The sequence below is a fragment of the Somniosus microcephalus genome, chromosome 3 (genome assembly GCF_052327205.1).
Source record: "Somniosus microcephalus isolate GS21.2 chromosome 3, FLI_Smic_1.0, whole genome shotgun sequence".
NCBI classification, from domain to species: Eukaryota; Metazoa; Chordata; class Chondrichthyes; order Squaliformes; family Somniosidae; genus Somniosus; species Somniosus microcephalus.
Window position 1 is genome coordinate 80,285,672 of NC_140989.1, and position 22,487 is coordinate 80,308,158.

At 44.7% G+C, this 22,487-nt stretch overlaps 1 protein-coding gene across 1 annotated transcript in view; it reads left to right on the top strand.

The window, feature by feature from the left end:
• The first annotated feature begins 1,553 nt into the window (after positions 1 to 1,553).
• Positions 1,554 to 22,487, top strand: part of nek2 (NIMA-related kinase 2) — a 50,206-nt gene continuing 29,272 nt past the window's right edge. Inside the window, exons 1-4 of the mRNA XM_085981276.1 lie at positions 1,554 to 1,827; positions 3,783 to 4,000; positions 11,812 to 12,052; positions 15,013 to 15,095. Coding sequence (XP_085837402.1) covers positions 1,732 to 1,827; positions 3,783 to 4,000; positions 11,812 to 12,052; positions 15,013 to 15,095 — 638 coding nt within the window. The 5' untranslated portion in view covers positions 1,554 to 1,731. The remainder of the gene's footprint in view (positions 1,828 to 3,782; positions 4,001 to 11,811; positions 12,053 to 15,012; positions 15,096 to 22,487) is intronic.

Genomic DNA, 22,487 nt, shown 5'->3' on the forward strand with positions numbered 1-22,487 from the left:
CTGAGCCCGCAGGGCAGGCTTAACAAGGTCAATCAGGGGAAAATCCCTCTGGTTGGCCAGAAGATGATGTAGGCAGAACATTGACCCGACAAGCAGCAGTCCCGCCTCCAACTCGTCTCCATTGAGAAAATCCAGCCCAATGGCTTCGGTCTTCCCAATATTTTATTGTGGAAATTTCTGCTCATCCAATACTGGCTGTCGAACAAGCAGTGTGACAAATAAGAGGCAGTGGAAGGGTCGAGAGAGGTAGTGGTGGAGCCTGACATTGTGTTTCTCGATAATTTCAACAAGGGGCAGGATTCAAATGAGAAATATTGTTGGAGATCTGTACTGTTTGAAGTGCTGTTAAACTGAGGCCGTGTTTGTCTGTTCAGGTGAATATGAAAATGATCATGGCACTGTTTGAAGTGGAGCAGATGTGTCCTGGCCAACATTTTCCTCAGCCAACACCAAAAAAAATCTTATTTACATTTGGGACCTTGCAGAATGCAATTAGTTGCCGTTTGTCTACATAACAAAGACTACACTTCAAAAGTAACTCATTGGAAATGAAGTGCTTTCGGACATCATGAGGATGTGATAAGGTGTTCTCACTCCATGCCTTTATTCTCCCTTAGATTGAGTAGAATGGGCCTGTATTCGCTGGAGTTTAGAAGAACGAGAGGTGATCTCATTGAAACATATAAAATTCTTAGAGGGTTTGATAGGGTAGATGCTGAGAGGCCGTTTTCCCTGGCTGGAGAGTCTAGAACTAGGGGTCATTGTCCCATTTAGAACTGAGATGAGGAGAAATTTCTTCACTCAGAGGGTTGTGAATCTTTGGACACGAAGGGAATCAAGGGATATGGGGATAGGATAGGAAAGTGGAGTTGATGTAGAAGATCTGTCATGATCTTATTTAATGGCGGAGCAGGCTCGAGGGGCTGTGCGGCCTACTCCTGCTCCTATTTCTTATGTTCTCATGTCTCAACGCACCACACCCCTGAAACAAATAATACTGGAAGTAGCGTCTCCCTAGTGTTTCCTTTTTATTTAAGTGTTATAGTTAAAGTTTTTTTTAAAATTCATCATTTCCAATAAATCACCGTTTTACCCAGAACTATTGTATACTGTTTGCTTAACTGTACTCTAAAATATGAATTTAGAAATCGAATCACCCAGTCTCCAGCAACAAACTAACGGGCATTTTCAAAATTTCCTGTATGAATTGTAACCAAAACAAGGTCCGAAATCCGAAACCACGAAAAGCCAGCTATAAAAACACTGATCGCTTTTAAATAACAACAGAAAATGCTGGAAAAACTCAGCAGGTGAGGCAACATCCGTGGAAAGAAATTTGAGTTGACGTTTCGGGTCGAAACCCTTCTTCAAAATCGATCGCTTTTAAATTTCGCGCGCTGCTCCCGCGCCGTGAGCCGCTGCCAAGGGACCTGTTTGTTGTGGCCCTCTGTGCCAATTAAAAGTCGGAACGCCGAGGCCGACCGACCAATCGGAATGTAGCTGGGGGGACGGACGCCAGGTTTTAAAGTTGGGCGCGGGGCTCACGCTGATTGGGCAGTTGGGTGCGGGGCTCGCACTGATTGGGCAGTTGGGTGCGCGGCTCCGGCACAGAATCAGCAGCCGCCCGACTCACCGCGTCAGTCACCTGGATGCGGAGTGTCGTCTTTCAAATCATTTTTGGATTTGGATGCCCGCGGTCATTCGCCTTGTGTGTATATATAGGGGGAAAAAATGCCGTCTCGCCTGTTAGACTATGAACTGATGGAGAGCATTGGCTCCGGTTCTTACGGCCGGTGCCAGAAGATCAGAAGGAAGTCGGACGGGAAAGTGAGTGAGGCTCTGCTCCGACCTGGCCGTCGGCTAAGCGCAGCTGAGCAGTTAAACTGCGGGTTCTCCATCGACACTGACGGGCGCAGGGCGCAGAGAGAGATAGCGACGTTTTTTTTTAGGCGGGGTCATGAAGAAGTTTTAAAACACTCGCTGGTGGCATCTGAACTTCAACGGAGAAGATCGCCGCCGCCTCTGGTCCCATACATTCCGGGAGGTCTCATCACATGACCTCCCCTCCGCAATCCCAGGCCAATGGGATAAAACTCTTCATTACCCCATTGGATAACTGTCGGTCCAACAGCCCTTTTCCCACCTACCTACCAATATTTCTATATTAGCTAATATAAATGGAAGCGTTCAAAGGTGCAGAAATGGTTAAACGGGGATGACACCAGACTGAGAGGTTATACCCATCAGGGAAGATTGAATAGGCTGATGCTCTTTTTCTCAGGTGACCTGATAGAGGCCTTTTAAGATTAAGAAAGGGTTTGATAGGGTAGACGTAGAGATGTTTCCACTTGTGGGGGAGACCAAACCTAGGGGCCATAAATATAATCCAGTAAATTATATTTATAAGCAAAGTACTGTGGATGCTGGAAATCTGAAATAACAACAGAAAATGCTGGAAACACTCGGCAGGTCAGGCAGCCTTGTATTTATTGATCCAGTAAAGAATTCAGGAGATGTTTCTTTACCCAGTGAGTGGTTAGAATGTGGAACCTGGCATCACAGGAGAAGCTGAGGCAAATAGTATAGATGCTAGGTAAACACATGAGGGAAAAAAGAAAAGGAGATGCTGATAAGGTTAGATGAAGTAGGGTGGGATGATTTCTGCATCTCGTGTGGTGTGTTTGGCAAAATGGCCTGTTTCTGTGTTGTACATTCTATGTAAAGAAAATGAAAACACATGCTTTCTTTAATGTCCCTATAATTTATCTCCCAGCAGACTTGCTCCAGGACAATCCTGGAAGGTTGGTAACCTTGCTGGTTTTCTGCTCTGAGGGGACCTGGGTGAGGGGTATTGGTATGGAATAGGTTATTAGCAGCAGAGTTTTGAATGAGCTGAATTTTATGGAGAATAAGGCGTCAGCCAGGAGAGTTTGAGTAATTAGATCTGGAGGTGCAGCCGAAGTGGTGGGTGAAGTGGAGGTGGGCAACATTGAGGTAGAAGATATAGTGGTATATGATGGACACATGTCATTTTGGGTTGCAGTGGGTACCTTAGTGGACATGTGTCAGGATGTACTGTAATTCCCATTGATGATTCATGACTGATTTAATTATTACAGAAAAAATCATTTGTCAATTTTGATTGATTACTAGAAAATCAAAAATTATATGGTGTATGACTTATTAGCTCCCCAATGTTATTTGTCTCTGTTCAAAGTAAAGGGTGAGATTCCTTTCCTCTTGCTTAAGAGGGTAAGAGGAAGGGAAGTCCTGGACCTTCCCTAAAATTGTCTGCCGGAAGGTACGTGAGTTGCGTTGAATTACGTCTCTGTCCTATTGCCAGTTCTCAGGACCTGGCCTTTGCTTAACAATTTCACTGAATGGCATAATGAATTTGCATACCTAAAATACTATGTTTCTGCAGGATAACTTTGTTTGAGAAGGAATATAGATTGTGTGGATTTATATGGCTTTGATCTTTCATCAGTAATTGAAAAATGAAATATAGATGTCACAAGTAGGTCTGCATCAAACACCTACCTTGCATAATGTTCATGCACATGTTCATGCACAAGTTATCAAGTTGAAGGAATCCTGCACTAGAAAAGTTTATATTTAACAATGAGTACTTATTTATCATGCAGCAAAACTTCCTGAATAATCAGATTATAAATGCAATCCTCTAATTTCAACATCAAAAGAGAAAAATACTAACCTATCTTTGCATGCCAAAGTACTGTGCTCTGTCTGAAATGGGTGTTTTCTTCACCTAACGTTTGCAGGTCCTGGTCTGGAAGGAGATGGACTATGGGTCAATGTCTGAGGCAGAGAAGCAGATGCTTGTATCGGAGGTGAACTTGCTCCGTGAACTTAAACACCCAAACATTGTTCGATATTATGACCGTATTATTGACAGAACAAATGCAACATTGTACATAGTAATGGAGTTCTGTGAAGGCGGAGACTTGGCCAGTCTGATTAACAAGTGTATACGAGAAAGGTAAAGTGGGTTATAATGGATGAATATTACATTAATGCTGTAAATTGGATGTCATGCTAAAGAAACTATTTAAGCTGAATGACTGTTTAATCTTTGTTTCAAACTTAAGGGAGAAGGAAACTCCACATTTATAAGTAAAGTACTTTCCCATTAATGGGTTAACTGCTCTATCGGGAAACAATGGCCTGGAATTTGCCGTCAGCAGTGAAGTGAAGGCGTTCGCTGCTGGCCCCAGAGTACACTCCGCATAAGGATCTCTCAATTCGTGTGTCGCGAACTTCGGGCTTTCTGATATTCAATTCAATCCCTTTGTTCGAACTGCTGTGACGTAGGCTGTCCAAGCAGCCAATCAAAAGGCAGAATTCTCAGACAGCGAACAAGGAAGTGAGTAAGCTCTTGAGATTCTAACTTTAAAATAGAGCAAAAGAAAGATTTGGGACTCAGTTTGCCTTTTTCCCCATGCGAAATAAAGATGGACAACCTTCAAAAATTTTTTTGAAAAGTTTCTTAAAAATGTTAATTTTGATTAAAATGGACAAATTTCAGCAAGAATGAGGAACTGAAAGAAATTAGTATTAGTAAAAAAAAAAATAGTACAGGAAACTTTGTGCTGTCTGGCACCCACGGGACCGAGCTGCTGCCGTTGCCTCAAAACTTCCGGATAGACCGGCGTCAATGTTATCAGATAGGAGCTTTTCATCTCCGTATCTGACAACAAAGACTGTTGCTTAGCAACAGCTTGTCAACACTCGGCCCGTGGCTTGGAAGCGTCTCTGAAGCTGTTGCTAAGATACAGAGGCACCTTCCAGAGCCTGCCGTATCTGACCACACACACTGTTGCTCAGCAACCGCTTGTAAACACTCGGCCCAGTAGCTTGGAAGCGTCTCTGAAGCTGTTGCTAAGCTACAAAAACACTTTCCAGAGCCTGCCTGTGAAAAGAATGCTAGGAGAAGAAAAAAAACCTAACCAAAACGGCTGCTGATTTCTGCCGTTAGATCGAAGCTGCCGGACATTCAACCTCCGGATAGCACAAAGTTTCCTGTACTGGAGAAATCAATGGGACTAAAAGCCGAGAAATCCCCCATGACCTGATGACCTACATCCTCGGGTTTTGAAAGAGGTGACTATCGAGATAATGGATACATTGGTTGTCATTTTCCAAAATTCCATAAATTCTAGAACGGTTCCTGCAGATTGGAAGGTAGCAAATGTAACCCCCACTATTTAAGAAAGGAGGGAGAGAGAAAACGGGGAACTACAGACCATTTAGTCTGACATCAGTAGTAGGGAAAATGCTAAAATCTATTATTAAGGACGTGGTAATGAAGGGATAATTACTAGTCCTAGTCTTTTTCGGGCTACCCCAGATCAGGCGTATTCCCCAGACATTCACCTTCAACTAAAGTTAGAGATAGCCGAATTCTATAAGACGCTTAATTGGGTCTAAAGGTCCAGGCTATCTCTCCCTAAAGGAAAGGAACGACGTAAAGATGTTACTGTCCTCCAGATAGCACTTTTAATAAGTTTAACTAGACTGTAATCTTCCGGATATTATGAGGGTCTGTAAAACCACCCCCCCCCCCCAGAATCTGCAACTCCTCACCAAAGAGTGTACAGAAATTGAGTTCGCGAGTTTGATACAGAAATACTATTTGAGACTTCTGAAAATATATAGATTTATTTAAGAGCCGACATACAGTTAACAGCTGTTGAGTCAATTGCAACTTTAACAGTTGAAAATACAAATAGCTTACATTTCTTATTCTCAGAGATCCTTATTCTCAAATCTTAACTTCGTACATTTTTACATTTCTATTATTCTTAATCCAGAATATCCACCAAAATCAAATAAGAGTACCTTTTTGATCCCTGAGACTCAAAGAATAAAAACTCACAGAGCATGCCTCTGAAGTTGAGAATTGCTTGCCCTTTCTAGCGACTTCTGACTTTCCATCTGAAAAGCTCTATTTTTATACCTTTTTTTAGTGTTTTTTTAAGTAGTTTATTCTTTGAAGTTTTCTGCTGGTGTAAGCTAATTATCTCTAGTCATTCTCTGTTGAAATCTTTCTATACTTACTGCCAATTCAACTGTTGGCTTGCAGATGTCTGTTGTTTAGGTGTTTCAAAAACTTATTAAAAAAAACAATATGACAGTAGTATTTATTTGATGCCATTCTTATCGAAGATCTTCCATTCAATTCTAAAATCAGCTCTGCTGTTTGAAAGCAGACATCGTGACTCCTATGTGTTCCAAGTTCAACACAAACACAATGTGATTGTTTGGTGCAGATATTGTAGATTGAAGTCATATCTACAAAGTCTTCTGTTTGTGTACCTTTTCCAATATGTAAATCAAAACCACTTCAGCCAGGGTGTTCCATGCATTTCTTAGCTACTTCAATTGGTTGTATATATAATCGTGTTTGATGTTACTTTTATCAGGGAACATGGTTTTTTAATATTCTGTGTTCCTGTTCGAAGTGTCAGTTTTTAACACTTTACTTGGGCATTGCTATTGTGTTGGTTCCAAACTGCAGACATTCTGGAAGCTGCAACTTGCTGTTTCAGTAGGGCCATTGTCTTAGTATTAACAATCAATTCCCATTTCAAAAGCTTGTGTGGTGTTTACAACTTGTGTTAACAACTGATCTTATCTCAAAAGCCTGTGTTCTGTTTGCAGCCTGTCGTTGAGGCTTTTCAAACTTTTAAACCCAGTATGTCATGTATTAATAATATCAGAAATCTGTTCATAGGATGGTGTATCTTTCTGAATTATGGCTTTTCCTTTACAGTAACAGGGCACTTAGAAAATAATAATAGGATTGGGAAGAGTCAACACGGATTTATGAAAGGGAAATCGTGTTTGACAAATCTGTTTAGTTTTCTGAGGTTGTAACTAGCAGAATAGATAAGGGATGTAGTGTATTTGGATTTTCAGAAGGCGTTCGATAAGATGCCACACAAGAGGTTATTAAACAAAATTAGGGCTCATGGGATTGGGGGTAGTATACTAGCATGGATTGAGGATTCATTAACGGACAGAAAACAGTGTAGGAATAAACTGGTAATTTTGGGTTGACAGGCTGTAACTAGTGGGGTACTGCAAGGATCAGTGCTTGGGCCTCAGCCATTCACAATCTACATAAATGATTTGGATGAGGGGACTAAATGTAATATATCCAAGTTTGCTGATGATACAAAGCTGGGTGTGAATAAGTTTTGAGGAGGATGCAAGGAGGCTTCAAGAGGATATAGACAAGCTAAGTGAGTGGGCAAGAACTGGGCAAATGGAATAAAATTTGGGGAAGTGTGAAGTTATCCACTTTGGTAGGAAAAGTAGAAAAGCAGAGTATATTTTAAATGGTGAGAAATTGGGAAATGTTGGTGTTCAGAGGGACCCGGGTGCCCTTGTACATGAATCACTGAAAGTTAACATGCAGGTACAGCAAGCAATTAGGAAAGCAAATGGTATGTTGGCCTTTATTACAAGAGGATTTGCATATAAGAGTAAAGACTTCTTACTGCAATTATATAGGGCCCTGGTGAGACCACACCTGGAGTATTGTGTGCAGTTTTGGTCTCCATACAAGGAAGGATATACTTGTCATAGAGGGGGTGCAACAAAGGTTCACCAGACTGGTTCCTGGGATGGGGGGATTGTTCCTGGGATGGGGGGATTGTTCTATGAAGAGAGATTGAGTAGACTAGGCCTATATTCTCTAGAGTTTAGAAGAATGAGGTGATTTCATTGAAACATACAAAATTCTTATAGGGCTTGACAGGGTAGAGGTTTCCCCTGGCTGGGGAGTCTATAACCAGGGGTTACAGTCTCAGAATAAAGGGTCAGCCATTTAGGACTGAGATGATGAGAAATTTCTTCACTCAGAGGGTGGTGAATCTTTGGAATTCTCTAGTTGTTGAGTATATCAAGATAGAAATTGATAGATTTTTGAATATTAAGGGAATCAAGGGATATGGGGATAGTGCAGGAAAGTGGAGATGAGATCGAAGATCAGCTATGATCTTACTGAATGGCGGAGCAGGCTTGAAGGGCCAAATGGCCTACTCCTGCTCCTATTTCTTATGTTCACGCTGCACAAAATTAAAATGAGGTTTTCCAGGCCCTTAACCTTTGTTTAGCAGTCAATATGCTGTTTGAACCCCAGTTACACCTAATCCCTTTGGGTCTAACTTAGGGTTGCAAAATTCCGGGAATTTTTAAAAGAGGAAACTTTCCATGGGAATTTTGAGTTTTTTTGCACACTGATGGTTTTTGTCATCAAAATAGACATACTGTTCCATACAAATAAAAACAGGCTTTCAAAACTTTATTTAGGTTATAATTTTGAACTTTATTGAACCCCCACAAAAAAGACCCATCTAAAATAAAGAGAGCGTCAGTTTATTTAGCCTGTAGTTTGTCCTTATTTTGTCCCTTTGAGTCTTCTACTCATCATTGCTCCTCCTGATTCTCTGGCTCTGACGTGTCCATTTCTTCTTCTGTGTCACTGTCAAGCTGTGTGGAGGACACTTCTGTATCTGGCTCAATAAGTTGTAGGTTCGCCCGGATAGCCACTAGTTTCTCCACTCTCTTGTTAGTCAGCCTGTTGCGCACCTTTGTATGCGTATTCCCAAAAAGTGACCAGTTTCGTTCAGAGGCCCCTGATGAAGGTGGGATTTGGAGTATCACTGATGCCAATGGGTGACAGGGCCTCAGATGCACAAAGTCCCTTCCACCAGGTATGTGCACTGATATGCTTGCATGATTCCCATATCCTGTCCCCATACCAAAGACCTTGCTTGGTAGAGAACTTTGCCAGACTTCCCAGAACTTTGCCCACGTCCGGATTGAGGTGGCGTGAGAGGGTAGAAATCACACTAAGCGTTGTTGATCTGTTCTCCAGAAAGTATTGGTCTCCCAACATGCTTTGGGTCCAGCATGTGTGCTGCAGCATGAATCGGCTTGACACAAAATTCTTGGCGCGTCTGTATGAATTTAACAATTGCCTTCTCCTCTGAGCAGCAGGGATGTTGGTAGGGCAATGCTGATTTGTTCTTTTAAATCAGCAAAAAGCCTGAGAACATCTGACCCCTAAGCATCATCTCCTTCAATCTGAGCAATTGCAGATGCTACTGGTGAGAGTAGTTTAAGGCTGCTAACCACTCTCCCAAAACACATCATCCAGCAGTATTTTCTTGATGGTGGTTTCCATATCCCCAGACTGGGATATTGCCATTTCTTGCAGCGACTCCTTGCCCTCCAGAAGGCTGTTGTACATTATGACAACGCCACCCCATCTAGTGTTGCTGGGCAGCTTCAGTGTGGTGTTCTTGTTCTTTGACGTTTGCTTGGAGTTGTAGGTTGCTGCAACTACCTGTTTTCCCCTGACATACTTAACAACTTTCTTGGCTCTCTTGTACAGTGTTTCCATGGTTCTCAAACCCATGATGTCCTTGAGGAGCAGGTTAAGCCCATGAGCTGCGCACCCAATAGACGTAATATGAGGGTAGGCCTCCTCCACTTGAGCCCAAGCAGCCTTCATATTCGCAGCATTGTCAGTAACTACTGCAAAGACCTTTTGTGATCCAAGATCGTTGATGACCGCTTTCAGCTCATCAGCAATGTATGTGCCTGTGTGTCTGTTGTCCTTCGTGTCTGTGCTCTTGAAGAACACTGGGAGAGGAGTGGAGACGATGTAGTTTATGATGCCCTCCCCTCGTACATTTGATCACCCATCTGCAACACAGTCTGCCATCTCTATCATTTCTTTGAGCTTTCCTTGGACTCTGTTATACTCAGCCTCCAGCAAATAAGTAGACAAAGCATGTCTGGTGGGAGGACAGTATGCAGGGCGAATAACATTGAAAAATCTCTTCCAGTACACATTGGCTGTGAGCATGAGGGGTGAGCCTGTTGCATATACAGCTCGAGCAAGGCACTCATCTGCATTCTTCTGGCTATGGTTATCCATTGTATCAAAGAACCTTCCAAGTGGGCCAGGAGTTGCTGATGATCAGGAGCCTGATGCTGAATGTGAACCATCATATTCTTGAATGGAAGCAGAGGAACTCTGGGCTGACTGCTGTGAGCTTTGAGTGAAGTTGTTGCATTTGGATAAATGCTGCTGCATCTTTGTGGCATTCTTTACATATGGCTTTGTACAGTGTTTGCACATGTACACAGTCTTTCCATCTTTAATGCCTGGGGTAAAATGCTTCCACACATCCGACGGTAAACGTGGCATTGTTCTATGCAGAGAAATAAAGGGCATTCGTCTCTGTCGAACTGCGGTCGATCAGCATGATTGCATCAGGGTGAGTACATTTTTTCTGATGCTCCATGTGATGGAAGCATGACCTGTGCACGCACAACGTTATATCATCAATAGAGGGAGCTAATCGCTCATCCACTCATCCAACCAATCAGGACACATTTGTTCACAATCACACACAAAACTTGTAATTATTAAAACAAGCCAAGTAAGAAGATAAACATATATTGATTAAGAAATTCCTTAATAATTAAGATTCCATCTCTGTTAGTAATTTTAAGAGAGGACCTGTGGGGGGGAAAAAAAATGAAAGAAATACAAAAAAAAAATATTATGCTAGCATGTGCTTTTTTGGGCAAAATTCCTAAGCTAAACTTCCCGTGGAAAATTTCTGGAAATTTACCGGAAACGTTCCACCCCTTCGCAACCCTAGTCTAACTTTTAGTGGGGAATTTAACAGCGTACTTGTAGTGGAAGAGCTGACGTTTTCATCAGTTGCCCTGATTTGGATGATTACGTAGATTACCGGCTCTGTTTAGGAGTTGTCAATGACGGACTGCAACTTTGAGATTTCCACACAAAGCGGAATGACAGCGAACGTTGCCAGTTTACCATCAACCCGACCGCAAATTCCAGGCCTTTATTTCAAGATTCCAATGTTGTATCTAGTATTTCAGTAAAGCATAATTGTGGGCAGCGAGTGTCCAAACTGTGGTCAGCACACAACGGTACAATTAGATTTATTTCCCCCCACCCCTCCACCACCCCAAACGTGGCTGAGAGCATTTTGAGTGATTCTTAACATTGTGGTGATTTACTGGTGGTTGCAGATTGGTCACTAGTGGTAATGGTCTAAGCAATTTGAGTGATGAAAGATTTCATACAAGGGATGTCCTGATGCCTAACCGTGTTTATCAAGTAAGCAGATGAGTAACACAAAACAGGAAGGTCCCAGGGTTCCTCTGCTGGAAATGAGCATGACTATTGGGTGGGGATAGCATCTGGCTCCGCTGTTTTGACGCCAAAGGTCATACATGAAGAATAGCCAAAAGCAGAAACAGAAAATGCTGGACGCACTCAGCAGGTTCGACAGCATCTGTGGAGAGAACAGAGGAGTTGCCATTTCAGGTAGACTGTCTTCCAGCATTTGCAGTTTTGCTTTTTATTTATGAATAAAAATAGCCATTTGGGTGAGTTATCAGATCGTGCCTGTGGAATTGTACCGCAACAGAATGAACACCATCTGGCAGAAAATTTGACACTAGAAAAAGTTAAGAATAAAGGACTGTAACATCCTAGGGTACATTATTTCCAATATGCTAAATAATTATGATAACACTTGTGCTGCAGCAGATAATGATAGATGAGGATAATCCCTTTAGAGTGGATAGTGTTGCCTGTGTTGTTTGGTTTCAGAGTTGCATATTTTATTTAAAACTCCTGAACTGTAGAAATATTATGAATTTGTTTTTTCTTATTGAGTATTTTCAAGAGTACTTTTTTTTTTAAATTAAATCAAATCCGTATTTGTCTTGCAGGCGGTATTTGGAGGAAGATTTTGCCCTGCATGTCCTTGCTCAGTTAGCTCTGGCCTTACGAGAATGTCACAGACGCAGTGAAAGTGGTCGCACGGTGCTACACAGAGACCTGAAACCTGCTAATGTCTTTCTTGATGGGCAGCATAATGTCAAACTAGGTGATTTTGGTTTGGCTAGGATTTTGCAACATGACACTAGTTTTGCCAAAACATTTGTTGGCACTCCATATTACATGTCTCCAGTGAGTATACATTATTGATTATAATATAGTGATAGATGCAATGACCAATTTTAATAATCCTGAAAATAGTTTTTTTTTGCATATCTGATTTTACCAATAATTTTTGAATTTCAATGATTAAGTAATCCTGGGGCATGATGCTTTGTTACTTAGCTGCAAAAAAATTACATTACCCTTTTTGAATAGGGAAGTTTTCTGAATATAGCCCCATGAAGTCACATGGCTTCAGGTCAAGCATGGGCAAGGAAACCGCCTGCTGATTACCACCTACGGTCCTCCCTCAGCTGATGAATCAGTACTCCTCCATGTTGAACACCACTTGGAAGAAGCACTGAGCGTAGCAAGGGCACAGAATGTACTCTGGGTGGGGGACTTCAATGTCCATCACCAAGAGTGGCTCAGTAGCACCACCATCGACCGAGCTGGCCGAGTCCTGAAGGACATAGCTGCCAGTCTGGGCCTGCGACAGGTAGTGAAGAACCAATACGAGGGAAAAACCTACTTGACCTCGCCCTCACCAATCTACCTGTCGCAGATGCATCTGTCCATGACCGTATTGGTAGCAGTGACCACCGCACAGTCATTGTGGAGACGAAGTCCCGTCTTCACACTGAGGACACCCTCCATCGTGTTGTGTGGCACTACCACCGTGCTAAATGGGATAGATTCAGAACAGACCTAGCAGCTCAAAACTGGGCATCCACGAGGCGCTGTGGGCCATCAGCAGCAGCAGAATTGTATTCCACCACAATCTAACCTCATGGCCTGGCATATCGCTCACTCTACCATTACTATCAAGCTAGGGGACCAACCCTGGTTCAATAAGGAGTGTAGAAGAGCATGCCAAGAGCAGCAACAGGCGTACCTAGAAATGAGGTGCTAACCTGGGGAAGCTGCAACACAGGACTACATGCATGCTACAAAGCGGAAGCAGCATGCTATAGACAGGGCTAAGCGATCCCACAATCAACGGATCAGATCAAAGCTCCGCAGTCCTGCCACATCCAGTCGTGAATGGTGGTGGATCATTAAACAACTGACGGGAGGAGGAGGCTTCATGAATATCCCCATCCTCAATGATGGTGGAGCCCAGCACGTGAGTGCAAAAGACAAGGCTGAACCATCTTCAGCCAGAAGTGCCGAGTGGATGATCCGCATTGGCCTACTCCTGAGGTTTCCACCATCACAGAAGCCAGTCTTCAGCCAATTCGATTCACCCCATGTGATAGCGAGAAACGGCTGAGCGCACTGGATACAGCAAAGGCTATGGGCCCCAACAACATCCCGGCTGTCGTGCTGAAGACTTGTGCTCCAGAACTAGCTGCGCCTCTAGCCAAGCTGTTCCAGTACAGCTACAACACTGGTAGCTATCTGACAATGTGGAAAACTACCCAGGTATGTCCTGTCCACAAAAAGCAGGACAAATCCAACCCGGCCAATTACCGCCCCATCAGTATACTCTCGACCATCAGCAAAGTGATGGAAGGTGTCATCGACGGTGCTATCAAGCGGCACTTACTCACCAATAACCTGCTCACTGATGCCCAGTTTGGGTTCTGCCAGGACCACTTGGCTCCCAACCTCATTACAGCCTTTGTCCAAACATAGACAAAGCAGCTGAATTGCAGAGGTGAGGTGAGAGTAACTGCATTTGACTGAGTGTGGCATCAAGGAGCCCTCGTAAAACTGAAGTCAGTGGGAATTGGGGGGGGGGGAACACTCCACTGGCTGGAGTCCTACCTAGCACCAAGAAAGTTGGTTGTGGTGGTTGAAGGTCAATCATCACAGCCCCAGGACATCGCTGCAGGAGTTCCTCCGGGCAGTGTCCTAGGCCCAACCATCTTCAGCTGCTTCATCAATGACCTTTCCTCCAACATAAGGTCAAAAATGGGGCTGTTCGCTAATGACTGTACAGTGTTCAGTGTCATTCACAACTCCTCAGATAATGAAGCAGTCCATGCCCACATGCAAAAAGACCTGGACGATGTTCAGGCGTGGGCTGTAACGTGGCAGGTAACATTCGTGCCACACAAGTGCCAGGCAATAACTATTTCCAACAAGTGAGAATCTAACCACTGCCCCTTGACATTCAACGGCATTACCATCGCCAAATCCCCCACCATCAACATCCTGGGGGGTCACCATTGACCAGAAACTTAACTGGACCAGCCACATAAATACTGTGACAACAAGAGCAGGTCAGAGGCTAGGTGTTCTGCGACGAGTGTCTCACCACCTGACTCCCCAAAGCCTTTCCACCATCTACAAGGCACAAGTAAGGAGTGTGATGGAATACTCTCCACTTGCCTGGATGAGTGCAGCTCCAGCAACACTCAAGAAGCTCCACACCATCCAGGACAAAGCAGCCCGCTTGGTTGGCACACCAACCACCACCTTAAACATTCACTCCCTCCACCACTGGCATACTGTGGCTTCAGTGTGTACCAGCTACAAGATGCACTGCAGCAACTCGCCAAGGCTTCTTCGGCAGCACCTCCCAAACCTGCAACCTCTCCCAAGGGCAGCAGGCGCATGGGAACGCCACCACCTCCAAGTTCCCCTCCAAGTCACACACCATCCTGACTTGGAAGTATACCGCCGATCTTTCATCAGCACTGTGGGAGTACCTTCACCACACGGACTGCAGCGGTTCCAGGCGGCGGCTCACCACTACCTTCTCTCGAGGGCAATTAGGGATGGGCAATAAATGCTGGCCTTGCCAGCGACGCCCACATCCCAGCAACAAATTTTTAAAAATCTAAGGGTTGTTAATTATTCAATCTAATTTATGTAATTCTTAATTAAATATTACATTACTATACTTGTCATTACTTTGAGATGTTCTCTAACTTGCATTAAAGTATTTCCACTAACTAGAGTAGGTGGATTAAGGATTACAATTATTGTATTACTGGTCATGTAAATTGAAACAGAAACCATTTGTATGTTTTGATTTGCAGGAACAAATTAATCACATGTCCTACAATGAGAAGTCTGACATATGGTCCTTGGGGTGTTTGCTGTATGAACTTTGTGCACTTTCGTAAGTACTGTACTAAGACCGTTCTAATTATAGTATCTTCTGTTTTGATTGTGAGCCTGCATTCTAATTGACATATGCTTCGGATTTTATTTTCATGTCTTCCCCCTCCAGTTTTTGCTTTCGATGGACAATTTTCTTAAGAGTGGTATGTTTTGTGTAGTCTGATTCTCCTGAAGCTTTTCAAAGTCAAGGGGGTGGGGGAGAAACCCATTATTTTGTATTCTTGTGTCTCTGAAGCTTGGAGATTATGTGGTGGTGGGGGGGAGCGGGTGTGGTGCTCACTGCAAAACATACAGCTCTACTTGGCATGTCGCACCTCTGCTGGAAGAAGGAGCAAATTGATTTAAGATGATAGCAAAATACTGCGGGTGCTGGAAATCCGAAAATAAAAACAGAAAATGCTGGAAAAACTCGGGCAACATCCGTGGAGAGAGAAATAGAGTCAACGTTTCGGGTCAAAACCCTTGTACAGAAACCTAGAAACATAGAAGAGAGGAGTAGGCCATTCGGCCCCTCAATCCTGCTCCGCCATTCAATGAGATCATGGCTGATCATCCAAATTTCAGTAGCCTGCTCCTGCCTTCTCTCCATATCCCATTAGCCTTAAGAAATATATCCAACTCCTTCTTGAATACATTTAATGAATTGGCCTCTACTACCTTCTTTGGTAGAGAATTCCACAAGTTCACCACTCTCTGGGTGAAAAAATTCCTCCTCATCTCTGTCCTAAATGGCTTACCCCTTATCCTTAGACTGTGACCCCTGGTTCTGGACTCCCCGACCATCGGGAACATCCTTCCTGCATCTAGTCTGTCTAGTCCTGTTAGAATTTTATAAGTTTCAATGAGATCCCCTCTCATTCATTCTTCTAAACTCCAGCGAATACAAGCCCAATCGACCCAACCTCTCCTCATACGTTATTCCTGCCATCCCAGGTATCAGCCTGGTGAATCTTCGCTGCACTCCTTCCATGGCAAGAACATCCTTCCTCAGATAAGGCGACCAAAACTGCACATAATACTCAGATGTGGTCTCACCAAGGCCCTGTACAACTGCAGCAAGACATCCTTGCTCCTGTACTCTAATCCTCTCGTTATGAAGGCCAACATACCATTTGCCTTCTTAACTGCCTGCTGCACCTGCATGCTTACCTTCAGCGACTGGTGCACAAGGACACCCAGGTCTCGTTGCACTTCCCCTTCTCCCAATCTATTGCCATTCAGATAATAATCTGCCTTCCTGTTTTTGACACCAAAGTGGATAACCTTGCATTTATCCACATTATATTGCATCTGCCATGCTTCTGCCCAATCACCCAACCTGTCCAAATCATACTGGAGTTTCTCTGCATCCTCCTCACAGCACACACACACACCCAGCTTTGTGTCATCTGCAAACTTGGAGATATTACATCGAGTTCCCTCGTCCAGATCATTAATATATATTGTGAATAGCTGGGGTCCAAGGACCGATCCCTGCGGTACTCCACTAGTCACTGCCTGCCACTCGGAAAAAGAGCTGTTTATTCCAACTCTTTGCTTTCTGTCTGCTAACCAGTTCTCTATCCAAGTCAATACCTTGCCCTCAATCCCATGTGCCTTAACTTTACACGCTAATCTCTTATGCGGGACCTTATCGAAAGCCTTTTGAAAGTCCAAATACACCACATCCACTGGTTCTCTCTTATCTATTTTACCAGTTACATCCTCAAAAAATTCCAGTAGATTAGTCAAGCACGATTTACCTTTTGTAAATCCATGTTGACTTTGTCCGATCCTGTCACTTTTTTCCAAGTGCTCTGCTATTACATTCTTTATAATGGACTCTAGCATTTTCCCCACTACCGATGTCAGGCTTGCCGGTCTGTAATTCCTCGTTTTTTCTCTACCACCTTTTTTGAACAGTGGGGTAACATTAGCTACCCTCCAATCCATGGGTACTGTTTCAGAGTCTATTGACTTTTGGAAGATGATCATCAATGCATCTACTATTTCAAGGGCCACTTCCTTAAGTACCCTAGGATGTAGATTATCAGGCCTTGGGGATTTATCGGCCTTCAATCCCATCAATTTCCCTAACACCATTTCCCTACAAATACTGATTTCTATCAGTTCCTCCCTTTCATTAGACCCTATGTCCCCCGACATCTTTGGGAGGTTATTTGTGTCCTCCTTTGTGAAGACAGAACCAAAGTATATATATATATATATATATATATATAATTGGTCTGCCATTTCTTTGTTCCACATTATAAATTCCCCTGATTCTGACTGCAAGGGACCTACGCTTGACTTCACCAAACTTTTTCTCTTCACATATCTATAAAAGCTTTTACAGTCAGTTTTATGTTCCCTGCAAGCTTACACTCATACTTTATTTTCCCCCTCCTTAATTAATCCCTTTGTCCTCCTTTGTTGAATCCTAAACTGCTCCCAATCCTCAGTCTTACTGCTTTTTCTGGCCAATTTATATGTCCTCTCCTTGGATCTTATGCTATCCCTAATTTCCCTTGTTAGCCACGGTTGAGTCACCTTTTTTGTTTTATTTTTATGCCAAACTGGGATGAACAAATTCTGTAGTTCAACCATGCGATCTTTGAATGTTTGCCATTGCCTATCCACAGTCAACTCTTTGAGTGACATTCCCCAATCAATCCTACCCAACTCGCACCTCATACCATCGTAGTCTTCTTTATTTAAATTCAGGACCCTAGTCTTTGAGTCAACTACTTCACTCTCCATCTTAATGAAGAATTTGATCATATTATGATCGCTCCGACCCAAGGGGCCTCGCACAACAAGATTGCTAATTAATCCTTTCTCATTACATAATACCCAGTCTAAGATGGCCTGATCCCTAGTTGGTTCCTCGACATATTGGTCCAGGAAACCATCCCGCATACACTCCAGGAATTCCTCCTCCACAGTACTGTTACTAATTTGGTTAGCCCAATCTATATGTAGATTAAAGTCACCCATGATAACTGCTGTGCCCTTATTGCACGCTTCTCTAATTTCCCGTTTAATGCCATCCCCGACCTCCGCATTACTGTTTGGAGGTCTATATACCACTCCTACTAACGTTTTCTGCCCCTTGATATTTCTCAGTTCTACCCATACAGATTCCACATCATCAGAGCTAATATCCTTCCTTACAATTGTGTTAATCCCCTCTTTAACCAGCAATGCTACCCCACCTCCTTTTCGCCTATCTTTCCTGAATATTGAATACCCCTGGATGTTGAGTTCCCAGCATTTGCCACCCTGGAGCCATGTTTCCGTAATCCCAATCATCATATTCGTTTACCTCTATTTGCGCAGCTAATTCATGCACCTTATTACGAATGCTCCTCGCATTAAGACACCGAGCCTTCAGGCTTGTTTTTTAATGCTCTTAGATCTTTTAGAATTATTATTTACTGTGGCCATGTTTGATTTAAACCCTTGATTTCTCTGCCTGCCACTTTTGTTTTTCTCCTTCCTGTCTTTTGCTTTTATCCTTGTTTCCCTTTCCTCTGTCTCCCTGCTCAGGTTCCCAACCCCCTGCCATTTTAGTTTAAACCCTCCCCCAGAGCACTAGCAAACACTTCCCCTAGGACATCGGTCCCGGCCCTGCCCAGGTGCAAACCGTCCGTTTTGTACTGGTCCCACCTCCCTCAGAACCGGTTCCAATGTCCCAGGAATTTGAATCCCTCCCCTTGCACCATTCCTCTAGCCATGTATTCATCTGAAATATCCTTCTATTTCTACTTTGACTAGCACATGGCACTGGTAGCAATCCTGAGATTACTACCTTTTTGAGGTCCTATTTTTATAATTTACCTCCTAACTCCCTATATTCAGCTTTTAGCACCTCATCCTGGTTTTGACCTATATCGTTGGTATCTATATGCACCACGACAACTGGCTGTTCACCCTCCCCTTCCAAAATGTTCTGCAGCCGTTCTGAGACATCCTTGACCCTTGCACCAGGGAGGCAACATACTATCCTGGAGTCTCGTTTGCGGCCACAGAAACGCCTATCTATTCCCCTTGCAATAGAATCCCCTATTACTATAGCTCTACCCCTCTTTCCTCCCGTCCTGTGCAGCAGAACCACCCCTGGTGCCAGGAAGTTGGCTGCTGCTGCCTTCCTCTGATACACCACTTTGAGTACTGTTGGGGGGGGGGGGGGAATGGCCACAGGGGACCCCTGCACTACCTGCCTGCGCCTACTACTCTGCCTGTTGGTCACCCGTTCCCTTTCTGGTGTGCAACCTTTACCTGCGGTGTGACCAACTGATTAAACGTGCTATTCACGACGTCCTCAGCATCGCGGATGGTCCAGTATGTATCCAATCGCAGCTGCAGCGCCACAATGCGGTCTGTCAGTAGCTGCAGCTGGATACACTTCCTGCACACGTGGTTGTCAGGGACACAGGAAGTGTCCGAGTTCCCACATAGCGCAGGAGGAGCATACCACAGGGCCAGGCTGTCCTGCCATGACTTACCCTTTAATTAATTCAAATTAAATTAAATCTAATCAATCCCACCAATTACACTACAGTTTAATGATATACTCAAGGGCCCTTGTTTAACAGCAGTCCCTGCTACACAACAGAGACCCTAGAAACTGTAAACCACAAAATTTTAGTTTGGAAAAAATGAGAAAGAGAGGAAAAACTCACCAACCAATCACTTACCTGCTTTCTGGTGACATCACACTTCGATTACTTTTTACTTCTCTCTCACGCTCTCGGAGCTCTGAGATTGGTAAGCCTACCTGCGCCTCGGGCTCGCCTTTTATCACCACCGCGCCGCTTCTCCCAGGTCCGCACTGCCGCTGCTGCTGCGGGGTCTACCTGCGCCTCGGGCTCGACTTTTATCACCACCGCGCCGCTTCTCCCAGGTCCGCACTGCCGCTGCTGCTGCTGTGGGGTCTACCTGCGCCTCGGGCTCGACTTTTATCACCACCGCGCCGCTTCTCCCAGGTCCGCACTGCTGCTGCTGTGGGGTCTACCTGCGCCTCGGGCTCGACTTTTATCACCACCGCGCCGCTTCTCCCAGGTCCGCACTGCCGCTGCTGCTGAACTGAGAAAAGGCAGGAAATGAAACAAAAGGCAGTTTGGGGGCTGGGAAATGGGGGAGGGGATGAAAGAAGAGACATTGAGATATTCAAGGTGAGACGTGATAGTAATAGGACAAGTGAAGAAACAGACAATGGCTCTAGATGAAGTGTGAAATGTGCTGGCAGATTGGGTGACCGCTTTGCGGAACACATCCGTTCAGTCCGTAAAGGTGACCCCCGAGCTCCCGGTGGCCTGTCATTTCAATTCACCGTTCCATTCCCACTCGGACCTCACCATCTGCGGCCTCTTGCATTGTTCCACGGAAGCTCACCGTAAACTCGAGGAACAGCACCTCATCATCCGATTAGGCACTTTACAGCCTTCCGGATTCAATATCGAGTTCAACAACTTCAGATCATAACCTCGGCCCCTATTATTTTCTATCCGCACTTTTGGTTTGTGACTTCCTTTTTTTCTCTCTCCCACATGGCAGCTGCCTTTCAATCTGCCAGCGCATTTCACACTTCATTTAGAGCCATTGTCTGTTTCTTTACCTATCCTATTACTATCTCGTCTCACCTTGAATATCTCTTAATGTCTCTTCTTTCATCCCCTCCCACATTTTCCAGCCCCCAAACTGCCTTTTGTTTCATTTCCTGCCTTTTCTCTCAATTCTGTAGAAGGGTTTCGACCCGAAACGTTGACTCTGTTTCTCTCTCCGCGGATGTTGCCTGGCCTGCTGAGTTTTTCCAGCATTTTCTGTTGTTATAATTGATTTAAGATGTCTAACTAGGAAGCTTTCCTGCTTAACTAGATAAAAACAGTGTTTCCTTTAGTTCCTCCAAATGCAGATAGGCTTTTTAACAGTTGACAGACTTGAACATCTAGCCTCCATTATGCTGTAAAGAAGTTGCGTAACGCTGGATAGTTCAAGTAGGAAAAATCAAGTGACTTTGGAATGTGCCAACAAATTGATTGTGGGGGGGGGGGGTAGATGTCACTGTCTGTCTGTGTGTCAGTCTTGGAGTTTCAAAAGTGGTGCAAGTCCCCAGCAGTGTTCTCTGCTTTTCCAAGGTTTATCAATTATGTGATAGTGTAGGAATGGTCAAATTCCTATCCAGAGATTGAGTTCAACGCAGGCAATCAATCAAAAAGTTTTTTAATGTCAAACTAACGAGTTTAAACAGATTGATGCAAGAGAACTATGAATACAGGTCTTAACTGGCTGGAGGCTCCACGAGGACTGCCTGGGCGGTCCCGTGGATGGCGTCATCACGTTCTTCCCGTGTTTAGGGTGATCACGTGATCGGCGGCATGACGTCATCGCGTTTGCCCACGCTCTTAAAGGGCCCGCGCCCTGTACATGCAAACAGTATATATGGTACAGATTTAGCCTGTAGCTAACACATCGTTAAAAGGAATTATGTACACTTGTTCAGAGTCTCTCAGTGGCTCTGCCACATGCGCACCCCCAGAATTGTCTTTAACGAAAAAAGTCAAACGGTGAGGGGGTCTGATGAGCCTGTCAGAACGAGTCTTGTATTCCCGAAGCGGAAGCTGTTGGACGGCGGGCAGTCTGGCGGGCGGTTGCACTTGTTCCGGCGTGACGACGGTGGGCGGTTGACCTCGCCTTGGCGGCTGTGCGGTCTCGACGGGTCGCTCAAGGCCCAGGTGTGCTGGTTTCAAACGGTCAACCGAAATGTGGTCCGGTTTGCCACCGACATCCACGGTGAGGGTCTCGTCTCCTGCCTCTATCACGCGGAAAGGACCAGTGTATGGGGCCTTGAGCGGATCCCGGTGAGCATCATGGCGGATGAACACGTAGCTGGCGTTTTTCAGCTCTGCTGGAACGTGAGAGCCCTGAAACCCGTGATGCGATGTGGGAACCGGCGCGAAACGTCTGGCTGCTTCCTGGTGGCTGATGAGCTGGCTTGAGGCGGACCATGGCTCCGTTGGTGTTGGCAGGAAATCCCCCGGCACTCGCAGAGGCTGGCCATAAACGAGCTCTGCCACGGAAGAGCGAAGATCTTCCTTGGGGGCCGTGCGAAGGCCCAACAGGACCCACGGCAGCTTGTCTGCCCATCCGGCGTCTTGGAAGCTGGCCCTCAGTGCGGCTTTAAGCGATTTGTGAAACCGTTTGCACAGACCGTTCGCTTGTGGGTGGTAGGCTGTGGTGCGGTGCAATTTAACCCCGAGTCCCTGAGCTACCGCATTCCAGAGCTCGGAGGAAAATTGCGGTCCCCGGTCCGAAGAGATGTCATCAGGCACCCCAAAACGGGCGACCCAGGAAGAGATGAATGCCCTGGCCACGTCTGCCGAAGTAGTAGATGACAGGGGAACCGCCT